This window comes from Lates calcarifer, linkage group LG4 (genome assembly GCF_001640805.2).
Source record: "Lates calcarifer isolate ASB-BC8 linkage group LG4, TLL_Latcal_v3, whole genome shotgun sequence".
Taxonomy (NCBI): Eukaryota; Metazoa; Chordata; class Actinopteri; family Centropomidae; genus Lates; species Lates calcarifer.
In genome coordinates this window covers 14491620-14503723 of record NC_066836.1, presented here as the reverse complement: position 1 = coordinate 14503723, position 12104 = coordinate 14491620, and the positions used below count along the sequence as shown (strand labels likewise).

At 42.9% G+C, this 12104-nt stretch overlaps 1 protein-coding gene across 1 annotated transcript; it reads right to left on the bottom strand.

Annotated features, from left to right (window-relative positions):
* Positions 1-651: 651 nt before the first annotated feature.
* On the bottom strand, positions 652-12099 carry LOC108883556 (microtubule organization protein AKNA). The gene is made up of 22 exons (XM_018676852.2): positions 11954-12099; positions 10853-11059; positions 9517-10727; positions 9315-9389; positions 9107-9218; positions 8631-8770; positions 8489-8548; positions 7928-8061; positions 7630-7822; positions 4848-5029; positions 4203-4373; positions 3727-3886; positions 3472-3566; positions 3172-3386; positions 2953-3061; positions 2628-2810; positions 2379-2485; positions 2133-2273; positions 1948-2040; positions 1489-1600; positions 1194-1362; positions 652-1058 (listed from the first exon to the last, which is right to left on the bottom strand). The coding sequence occupies exons 2-22, from the start codon at positions 11046-11048 to the stop codon at positions 888-890; spliced, it is 4029 nt and encodes a 1342-aa protein (XP_018532368.1). The 5' UTR covers positions 11049-11059; positions 11954-12099; the 3' UTR covers positions 652-887.
* Between the last annotated feature and the right edge of the window lie 5 nt (positions 12100-12104).

Below are 12104 nucleotides of genomic sequence, written 5' to 3'. Positions count from 1 at the left end.
CCCAACAGAAACTCAGTAAGAAGACACTGTGTTGTTAGCACCCACAGGCCAGCAGGGACGAGCAGGACAGGCATCAGATGAGCACATTAGCTCAGGACAAAAGCTGATACTCATCTGAAATAAAGACAGAGAGGGATTTTCCTGAAACACAATATTACAAATCTGACCTAGATTTGATTTGATTTAACTTTATCTCCTCACCCTGTGGCTGATTCTGTGTATTGGATAGCAAACAGTTTGGAGGTAAGAGAAAAGAAAACAAAGGAGTTAGGCAGGTGCACTGACAGGGAGCAATGGGAGAAAAGATAAAGTTTATGTTTATTACTTCACTTGCTGAGTGACATTATACGGGATGACTGATGCTGCCCCTTAACTAAAGGTCAGAACTGTGACAATGTGCCTCTTTTTCTGAAATGGATACATTAGTAATGTAATAGATAGAGGGATAGAAGGGTCTGAGCAGTGTATTGAACTATATGAATCTAATATTGGCTTCAAAGTGAACATAAAGCATGTTTTGGTTATATTTTATGCACTGCTAAGAATAAAATTGAGATGCTGGATGATGTAGAGACACTGTATAAACAAATGTCGATCAATAAAGAGTAATTTGCTTTTTAAAAAAATCAGAAAACCTTACAATATACAGGAGAAGTTATAATAACAAGATTTTATTTTTACATTGTTATTCGGGTGATTTCAGGCTTTTTGGCCCGTTATAAATATATAATCATGTACAAAAGCAATGAGTTAACACACACAGGTATTCTGTAACTCAAAATCAGAGATATTCCCTTATCAAGAAAGATGTATCACACATGGGCATCATTTATCATAGGGACTGGCAGATTGTTGATTAGTGGGTAAACAGATCTGTACCCTGGGTGTTATAATGCATGGTGTTTCCTGCCCCCTAGTGGCTGCATGTTGTGCAGTTTTCTGTGGAGTTGAGCTTTGGCCAGGTCAGCTGACAGTCTCATGGCCATGCGGTCGGTGGTCCTCTTCATGCTGCGGGCCACTTCAATAGCCTGATCCAGAGTCCTGTTCATTTCTTCCTCCTAGAAAACAGCAGCAAACTTTCCAATGAGCTGAATAACATTCATGTATTTTTACTACAACCACTAATTGTTTGCTCCTGAGATGAACAGCAGAATTTCACAGCATTCAGGAGATGGAAAAATGAGACATTTCACCTTGCTCCCTCTGCGTCTGCCCGTCCTGCTGACAGTCTTTGAAGGAACTAAGACCGGGGACAGTGTCCGCTGGAAGTACACATTGCTGGGCAGGAGCGCTGTGTCTGACTGGGTGGATTGTTTCCTGTGATGGGACATGGACTGCAGCGGCGCCTCCCTCACTTTATAGCTGGATTTGAGGGCAGATGGTGAGAAAGTTTGATTCCAGTTTTACTTAACCATTTATTTCAATCACTTTATTAAGGAAACTATTGATAAATATCTGTCTTCTTTCAGTGATGGGACGTGTGTTTACCTGGCAGGAAGACTGCTGGAGGATCCATAGCTGACCTGGAGGAGCGGCCTCTGGAGAGATGGAGAGGAGGGGAGAGACCACCTCTCCTTGAAGTAAAAGCTCTCCACAACAGCTGCAGAGATGAGAAGTACTACAGTATGTACACATCTATACACAGTACTGCACATATTTACAACCCTGTTTACAATATTATGACAATATACAGTATTATTCTCCTAACAGTGTATATAACCAATTGTTAGACAGTCATATTGCTATAGTGATAACAGTTATGGTAATGATGATGAACTGTGTCATGCAGAATGCCAAAAATCCAGCTTTGTCATTCTGTATTAGTGACTGGGTTCTTGCTGTTTGTTTTCTCTCTGTGACTTAGGTGCACTTCACCATAACAGACAAATAAAGTTGATCCTAACAAACTGATGGTGAAATTCTACATCAGATGAGAAAGTTACTTACTCTGTGGTCTTTGTTTGGAATGGCTGTCAGAAGCTCCTCCTCCTTTGGAGCTGGTCAAACCAGAAGTTTTCACTGAGCAGTTTCCTTCTGTCCCTAAAGGAGTAAAACATGTTTTTTGTGCACTTTGACCCACTTGTAAATGATATAAATATAAACAAAAAAGCATCATGAATTGCACTGCCCACCTTTGCTAGACTGCAGTGTCCCCTGAAATTTAAATTGAAACTCAGGTCCAGGGCGTGTACTGCTGCCTCTTCTACTCCCTATAGGTGAACTGTGGAACTGCGACGTGATCTCAGAGCACGCTGTGTCACCACTGTCTGTACCTGGGGAGCAGATGATCAAACTCATTATGGACGTTTTAAGAATGATCTGCTAATAAAATTGTTGAGACAGTCATATTTTGGTTTACTGTGATGATGGTGGAGTACCTTTGCTCTTGCTGGGGTCCATGTCTGAAGAAATCCAGTCCTCTATTCTCGCTGGACTGGAGCTAAGATTACTCATATTTTGTCCGCTGTTTGATGATTTCCATACACTATAGGATACGGTGTATAAAAAAGTCTTCACCTGGTTGTTTTCCAGTAGTGAAAAAATCTATTATTCCAATAAAATCTAACACAAATACAACCTAACAATGTGTTTTCTATTCATCCATTGCCTTACAGAATCAGGTTCACCTGTTACAGGCTGGTCTTAAGTGGGTCCTGGGTCTGGTTTTAGACCTGCGCTCCTGACGATCCTGTCTGTATTTGGAGGTGAGGTAGTCCATCCTCTGTGCCAGGTGTGGCAGCTGGACCAAGCCCTCCTCTAGGTCCTTCTTCAGCCTGGACACCTCTGACTGCAAGGCCAATATAGCCTCACTAAGCACACATGAACACACAGATACAGATGTTCAGATGTTCCGTGAGCAGAAGAGTAGAAGAGGATGATTAAATCTTTATCTATGAATCTATTTATCTATGAATCAGCAGCAGGTATACTGACCTATTAGCATATACTGACCTATTGCAAGAGCAGGAATACACTTGGCTGCCTCTGTCCTCCATGTTGGTGCTGAGTGCAGGTTCAGAAACGTGGTGATGGAGGTGTGCAGGCAGGCTGGGATCAGATCCTATCCAGTAAGCGGTGGAGAAGCACTTAATATTTCAGTGTTGATTACTCAGCTACAATGAGTTGGGTGAAGATGAAGAATCACACTGCGATTGTGATAGGTTTGCTCACCCTGTAGCCTGACTGAAGGCTCCTTAGTGGTGCTCTCCACCCAAAGCTCCACTGCAGCTGCTGCACCCCCACAGGACTGTGTTTGGACAGACGGGTGGGGGCTGGCCCACTGCTGGCTGTTCAGAGAGGCTGAATGGATGGCTGTCTGCAGGTTGGAGCAGGAGCCCTCACTGTCCGAGCTACTTAAACCATCATTATGGGACTGCACGCTGGAACTGGACACATCCAACACGAGTTATTCCACCAGGACCCACGTGGTGGACTGTGGATCAGTCAGTGAAACAGCGTTTATATTTGTACCTTTCAGTGAGTAGGTTTTGTTGAAATGATCCAGAGCCCGACTGATTCAAGTAAGAGCTCCCGAATCCACTGTCTGTCTCTGGGCTCACAATCCTCTGCACCTCAGAAAACACAACATGAGTCAGAATAAAGTAGCCTGTGCATCCTGCACATCTCTCAAAACCTGCTGCATAACAAACCTTAAATTATGATCTAAGTCTGAGGCTTAGAGGAGACCACAGCTGTCAAACAAACCCACTATTATCTATGGCTGACCTGTGATGCACATGGGGTGTTGAGAGGAGGCTCAGAGAAGCTGGGGGTGCCTGGCTCTCTGGCTGCATCAGAGGAAGAGGAGACCTCCACAGCCAGACTCACACAATCACCCAGATCACATTCACCCTCTGGTATAAGGACACTATCCGGGGTGCTGTGACTGCAGCAGCAATAAAGATATTTAGAGTTAGTTAATGACAAATGTTTTTGCTGAGGCGTCTTCTTGTCTGTGAGGAGAGGAGATGAGGAGAGTTAAGGGTGGCGAGGGCTTTGTTTAAAAAATGGCAAGTAGCATTTTAGATTAACAACACATATTCAAAAGTAGGATCCAAGTAGACTTGCAAGATGGATTACTCGTACATGCCATGAATTATTTAAGGGGAAACCAGTACAGAAAAACCACAACAAAGTCAGTCAAGTCACAGTTTGCTGTTTTTTTCATATGGTCAAGTCGACTTAAATATCACAACACTGACCTTTCAGGTGTCCACTCCCTCTGCCTTGAGGTTGAGTTGGTTCCTCTCAGGTACGCTAAGATGTTACTGTGATCTATCCCCTCTGACAACACAGAGCTCCCCTCCTCTCCATCGCCCTCCTCGCCCTCAGCCGTCAGGACGTCCAGTCTCTCCGGAGAGCCCCGTGAGCTCCTGAGACAAGACAGAGAAAAACACCAGTTCACGCTGACCCAAACACTCTGTTCCCTCTGCACGGTGGAACTTAACACCAACACTGTGCCTGAAACACAATCTGCCCACAGGAAGGCTGAGAGCGTGTCTATTATTTGAGCACAAACACACACGCAAGCACCACTCAGATCATCAATAGGCGGATACAATGGTGACAGTGGATCATGCACAACAGTGGTGTATTATATTTATCTATCCTAAGCAGGATAACTACTTTCAATTTTCTGTATAATAAGCACATATTTAATTATAATATTAGAACTAGTAAGGACTGTGTTTCACTCAGTTGATGTACTGGTATATCAACAGTATAAAATAGTATAGTACTATAGAATAGAATAGTATAAAACACATTAATATTATTCTGACATTAACTACCATATACTGCATTCAATAAAAAAGTTTTTTTTTTTTTTTCTGGGGTTTAATAGATACCGTGAATGGCAACTGTTATATCCCGTATTTGTCAGGGCAGAGTCAGTTGTTATGAGTTCACTGCTTTGCTCCAATCCATCATATCCATGGACCTCACTGTCCTCCTCCACTTCCTCTTCTCTTCCTTTCTCCTTCTGTGTCTCCATCTTATAACTCTCAGTGGAAAAACCTGCACATGGAGGCTGAAACATGAAACCCAGTCAGATAATTTGTAGTTAGTGTTATCTTACACACACACACTCAGCATTTCTTGCAGGAGAGACTTTGTCACAAATGAAGGGTCAGGGTGTGGATACACTAAGGTTCCACTTATAACAGAGCAGGCTACATTCATCCATGGGCCATCAAGCAAACTACATGAAATTTAGACCTGATCTTGGTACTAGATCACCAAAAAGAACACAATTCATTCATTTGAGAACATAAATGTCTGCAACAAACTTCATGGGAATTCATCCTGTGGTTGTTGAGGCATTTCTCTATGAAAAGTGTGAACCTTCTGGGGGTCAAGTCCTGAGGATTGGAAACCATCAGTGCAAAATTTGGTGCCAGTTCAGTACAGTATTTCATTGGATATTTTAAAAAAAACTATTAGTTGCTAGTAGCACTGGGTAAAAGTCAAGGGATCATAAAGTCTATCCAGTAATATGTTGAGATATTTCACTCTGGGACAAAGTCGTGATTAGTTGACAAACACGGCCATTGCTGCTAGTGTTGATTAAACCATTAAAATATCTGAATGTTAATGAATTGCAAGGCAGGAAATAGGAAACTATGTTATTAGAGCAAGACTGAAATGAAAGATGTATAAAGTAGGCAATTAAAAGGTATATAGAGAAACAATATAAATCTAGAAAAAATATTGGTATGTCACTATGTGCTGACAATTGCAACAATTGTTTTTTTTTTTTTATTATTTTAACAGATTTTAGGCAATAATTTCTATTGGTTATGAAACAGAGGGACAATGTTAATCCTCACACTGCTATACAACCACAGGGCGTTACAAAATGAGTGTGCATAATTTAACTTAACAAATTTTGTCAGATATTGTGCATGTATAACAGTGACTTTTTGAATTATGGGTGAAATGGCCACAAAACGCACTGCACAGCAATATTTTTAATGGTTATTTACATTACTGACTTGTTATCTTTTGATTTTGACATGTTTCAATCTCAGTAAAGCGGCCATCGTAAACTACTGCCGTTCCACAGTTTGTAATAATGACATAGTATTTAACGTGTAATGTTCTAGAATTCTGCATCATCCTGTATCTATTTATCTCCGTTATAATGTTTCTGGTATCATAACATACCACTGGTCTTCATTAGACACAGTGTCATTACAGTGTGTAAGACATAGCTGTCATTAGCAGAGGAAAATGGATCCCTTGATGAACCGCACGCTCATCCTGGACCTCTTCGAAATGTATGAGAATGAGTTTAGGGTCCTTTACAGTGACCACAGCACCCTCCAGCTGGAAAACGAAGCGATAAAGCTGCACTTAAAAAACAAGCTTGCAGCAAAGAGGAGGAAGAAAATGGCCCTGAGTCAAGAAACTGACAAACTGAGGAAAAAACTTCAGGGGGTTAACTCCGAGGGCACTGATGAGGTGACCAGTGTGAAGGTGATTCTTCCATCTGGTCAAAAACTGGAGGCCAAGCATTTGACTGAGCACCAGACGCTCGCCTCTGAGCTCCAAATGGAGAAAAAGAAGAGAGAAGTTCTCTCTCAGAAAGTTACAGAGCTCAACCACCAGCTCCAGGTAGAGAGAGACCTGAGGATCAGGGCAGAGGCTAAAGCAGGTGAGGCTGTTGACCTTGCAGGTGAACTTATGCAGAAACTGGAAGAGACACGCAACATCTCACCTGAGCCCCCAGTTAGGACTCAGCTCGATGCTGAGCTTAAAACAAAGGTTTTCCACCTGGAAATTGAGGAGCTGGACCAGATCTTTCAGAAGGAAAAAGAGTTAAGGGCCCAGGCAGAGGCAGAGAAAACTGACGCAGCCAAGGTAGCAGAGGCACTTTGCAAAGACATAGAGGGTATGAAAAAGGTTATGAAGGCTTCAAAGAGGTGTTCTGATAATGCCCTGCAGAAGCTCAGCACAATAGAGAAGAGCATTGAGGATATGGCCAAGAGGTACGTGGTAGAGAAGAAGGAGAAGGAGTGTCTCCAACAGGAAATTGTGGAGCTTCTCCAGGGGCAAAACGACCTGAGGGAACAGAATGAGTCAGACAGCCTGAGGGACTTCGAGATCCTGGAGGCTCTTTGCCAAGAATCGGTGAAGCTCCAAAAGGTTTCAGAGAAACATGCAGCTGAAAGGCAGACTCTTGTTACCAGGCTGGAAATGGAAGAAAAGAGGCAGGGGGGTCTTTGCCATGACATATTATGGCTTATTCAAATGCTCGAGAAGGAGATGGAGCTGAGAGCCCGGGAAGAAATGGACAAACTTGAAGCCATTGAAGTCGGGGAGGCACTTTGCCAAAAAATAGAGAAATACAAAATGTGCTCAAAGTCCCAGGAAGATAAAGCAAGGGTCACTGGAGAGACAGTGACACACATAGGGAAACCAAGGCCTGCAAACTGAGCACAGATCTGCCCTGAGAGGAGACCCTCTCTATTCTGTCTTTCTTTCAACTTTTGACTTTGTTTTTCCTGAATAAAAAATGTCAGAAATATGAAATAATAATATTGGACTGACATGCTGGGATGGCAAAAAAAAATCTCTGAGGGTAAATGAGCGTTATGGAGTCAGTGTTTGTGTCTGTGTGGTGGTTACCTCATGCCGGGACAGTGGAGGCGAGGGTGTGGGCATGCAGAGAGGACTGGGCTTCGCGTGTAGCATTTCTTTCATGGGTGTGGGAGTGGAGGACGAGTGGGGTGGAGAAATCTGCTCACACACATTTTTGTCTATCATCTCCTTTATGTCTTCAAGGTGCATCCCTATCCTGAATATGTCTCCCTCCACCAGCCTGAACACAGGTCAACACACGCAAATACACTCACACATGAATAAATGGATGCATTAACATGACACTGACATATTTACATGGGTGGAATAGTGAAGTTTATTTAACCTGTTTGGGTCAAAGGTGCCAGTGTTTCTGGACAGACCCATGTAGTTTTGCATCTCAAGAGCTCTGTGCTCCTCCTTCTTACTGATGTATTTCCTCTCCAGCTGGTCCTGAGCCTCCATCATGCTCCTCAACATCTGGTAAAGGACGAATTTCACATTTAGGCAAATGCAGAAGTAAAAACAAAAGAACTACATAGTTATTAGTAATGAAAGTTTTCTTTATATATTTTTCATATAGGTTACTTAATCCATCCATCCACTATCTATACCACTTATCCATTAAGGGTCGCAGCCTATCCCAGCTGTTATTGGGCGAGAGGCTGGGTACACCCTGTACAGATCGCCAGTCCATCGCAGGGCCAACATACAGACAAACAACCATTCACACTCACATTCACACCTATGGGCAATTTTAGAGTTTTAGAGAGTGGGAGGAAACCTGAGTACCCAGAGAGAACCCACGCAAACCAGGGATTGAACCTTCTTGCTGTGAGTTGACAGTGCTAACCACTGTATCACCGTGCCACCAGGTTACTTAATGTAGGATGTAAACAGTTCTTACCATTTGCTGTTCTGCTGTGCTTAGTGACATGTTGCCTACACCCACTTTAAATTCTTCCACCTGAGTAGAAGAAGTTTGTCAATTGATTTGATGTATATTCATATTTTATTTCATGGTCACTTTGTAATATTTTTGAACTTACCTTTTGCATGAAGGGGCTGATGATGTCTCTCAGCTCAGCAGTCATTCTTTCCCCATCACTGGGACCCTCCTCAGGCTGGCTGGAGGAAGCTGTGTTCACCTCCTGGATGTTGCTCTGGGGGCCAGTTCCTCCTTTGTTTTCTGAAAACAGTGGATTTTTTTTTTCTTACCTTTATTTGCCTCACAAGAACACACGATGAACAAAATAAGTAATTGATGCATACAGTTACTGATAATCTTGTGATTTGACAATACGAAATAGAAATTAAATATTTAAGTGTGGTCAGGTTGTCACACTTCACACTCATTGTTTTCCTCTAAATTAAAGTGCTCCAAGAGCAAAGTAAAGGTGTTTGTGTAACTAGAATAGTGTCATCTGACCCCATTTGTCTCTATGGAAACCAGTTGCACTTCGCTGCATAATTTGCAGGTAGCGACGACCCGTCATAATATCAGATGTCAGACACAGGGACGTACCTGACAGGGGGGGGTGAGGAGTCAAGGATCCAAGATGGCTTCCCTCAGCTAGGTTTCTCTGATTATCATCATCGCAGTCTGAGTAAAGCAGTAGTTCTGAGGAGGTCTGAGTCTGCAAAAAAAAACCTTCAAAAAATTAATAACTTGCATTGAAAAATTGACTTTTGTTTGATTTCTCAAATACATGCACAAATTAGATTTTACTTACATTGGTTCCTAGTCTCATTTGATCAATAAGGTTCTCTGCCTCAGCATATTTGGTTAGTAATTTATCATATTCAGCCTAAAGAAAAGAAGGGCAGGTTAAATATTAGTCCTATGTCTAAAAGCATGTTTGTTATGAGAGGGTATTAAACCAAAAGGTGTAGGTACTGATGCAGGGTGAAGACTAAATTCTTGAGGTTTTCTACCTGCAAGTGATCCACCAGTGCTGGAGGAGTCTGCTTCTCCTCATCCTTGAACACATAAGGTTTCTCTGATGGCTGGACCGAGTCCTCCAGGACTCTGCTGATCACCTCTAACATACCCGGAGAGGACTGGGCTCTGTGCATGGTGCTGGGGCTCTGATGAACAGGTCTAGCAGGTCCACTTGGAGCTTTGGGGATTTTTACCTTGGGGGCAACCTTAGAGAAGTCAGGGAGGGGGTAATGTACTTGGCCTTGGCCATACTTCATCTCGCTGAAGGACCTTGTGCGCACAAGTGGAACCCTCTGAACCTGATGATCCTCTTCAGACGTCTCCTGCTTTGCTACATCCACAGCACTGTTATCCCCACTGCTCTGCTTTGAGTCTGCACTTGCACGGCTTGATGAAACGCTGTCGGTAGCAGAGGTCACATTATCAGTTTTGCCTTCGGCCTCTTCCTCTAAACTTGAATTTTTTGATGTAGAATGAATCTTCTCATCAGTCCTGTCAGAGCAGAAACTCTGATTAATCTCAGAATTACAAGCAGGGTTCTCTGAGTGGTCACTATTAATTGTGCTGTTGTGCGTTGGAGCCCAGCTGAAAACGGTGTCGTCCATGCTCTCCAGTAGGGACACCTCTGGCAGGGTCTCCGCCTCGATCAGCCTGCCATGCCGCAGCAACTCTTCCTGAGAGAAGTGTCGCAGCAACAGCTGGTTAATGTCTGCAGCACTGGGGCATGAAGGGGCAACTTCACCTGGCTTGGAGGCATCAATAAAGTCATCTTGTTTGGTATTGGCATCCTCTCGCAACACAGTTGCTGGTTTCTGAGCATTATGCTCAACAGAATCCAAACGCTCGCTGGTATCATCTCTGTCTGCTGTAGACAGCTCAAGTGGACCAGGAACATCAGGACTTGCATTAATTGTTTCTCTTCCATCAGAGCTCATGTTGCCCTCAGTGCCAGCTTTCTGGTTGAAGTAGGGGCTTCCAAGGTCCCCATCGTAAGGTAGGTCCTCCTGATCCTCATCGCTGGTGTTTTGCCCTGGGTCCTCATACCCCCGCTGTAAGGGTGGCTCATCTCGCATGGTGTTTGGTCTTTGGGTGGACACGTGCAATATGTTGCTCTTGGTCTTGTTCTCCACCACCCTCTCACTTTGACTGCTCACAGCACTGGACTCTGAGGAGGTGTCATCCAAGGCTGACAGCTCTGCGCTCCCTGCAAATTAAAGAACACCAACAACACAAATCTATACCCAGCCTATTGCTAACACAGACAGTGTTACGTAGAGTTCAGTGGAGTCAGTATAGACAAATGCAGACTGCTGTGAGTCTAGGACTTACCACTGAGATGGATGCTGGCCTCCGAAGCAGCCGACTCTGCCTGGGAGAGGTGTAAAGCTAAAGAGCTCTCCAAATCACTGAGGTGGAGACTGTCATCCTCACTTAGGTCGACAAAAATGCTCTGCTGGATGCACTTCTCCCACAGCACAGTAGGCTCCTGAAGATCCTCATCTGACTCCTCTGGATCTCCCTCCATGGACACTTTCTCTGTAACAGAAAATGTAAGACGACGCACTGTTTAACCTCTTTTCACTGTGTTAAGACAGGGGTTAAAGAAAAGAGGACGGAGCACCTGTTCATCACTTAGCAACACAACATGCGAGCTGACAACGTTGGATCAAAATGTGCTAAGCTGTCAATTATTCAACAATCAATACATTGTGTGGGCAGACGATCGCGTGACATATAGTGTGTGAGGTGTTTTGTGTGAGTGATGTTTGAAAGAATTTAGGTGTGTGTGAGAGACAGTGGTGGAAGAAGTACTCAGTACTCACAGTAAGAGTGGCATTTCCACAACATGAAAATATTCCATAACAAATGAAAATCCTGCATTTTATATCTTAGGTAAGTCAAACGTTTTAGCATAACTCACTCTGCAGCATAAAGACCCCTATCAGTGTTATATTATTATGAAAAGTTATTATTGGAGAATTACTATTCTTTTTTTAACATTGTAATGCTGTATATGGCCAGTTGATTCACTAATATTTTGTTAAGTCACTGAATAACAATTCATCATATTTTATATGTGAATATGTTTTACATGCAAAATAATTATGTGAATAGTAATAATCTGTAATTATGGTATCTCAAATAAATATAGTGGGGTAAAAAACATACAATATTTAACCTCTGAATTGTAGTGGGGTTTAAGTGTAAAGTAGCAGAAAATGCTCAAGTACCTCAAAATTGTACTTAAATGCAGGATTTGAGTAAATGTACTTAGTTAAGTCCCACCTACTGTAAAGGCTCTGTGGTATTACAACAAAGAAACATAAACTACTACAATGCAAGGCCTAACTTAAGCAATCTCAAAGCAGTCTCTGTACGAAATTTTCAGTCCCATGTTGCGTTATTGTGGTGATGGTGGTGGTAACTTACTCTAGTTATGACTCCTTCAGCATTGCTACGTTAGTTTTAAGTTGATCCGATCCACGCCTGTGCTCCAGCCTGATATCATCTTGAAATGAGGAACAGTGTTTCTGTCTCTTTCCTTCTCGACATATGTTTTATCGGACAGGTGTAGTTTCTG

Excerpts from the sequence above, each read along its gene's own strand:
- LOC108883556 (XM_018676852.2), bottom strand. The coding sequence starts at position 11,048 with ATGGAGGGAGATCCAGAGGAGTCAGATGAGGATCTTCAGGAGCCTACT. Across the intron at positions 2,811-2,952 it reads TATTCCTGCTCTTGCAATAG|TGAGGCTATATTGGCCTTGC; the intron begins GTCAGTATATGC and ends ATGTGTGCTTAG. Across the intron at positions 2,041-2,132 it reads GACACTGCAGTCTAGCAAAG|GGACAGAAGGAAACTGCTCA; the intron begins GTGGGCAGTGCA and ends TTACTCCTTTAG.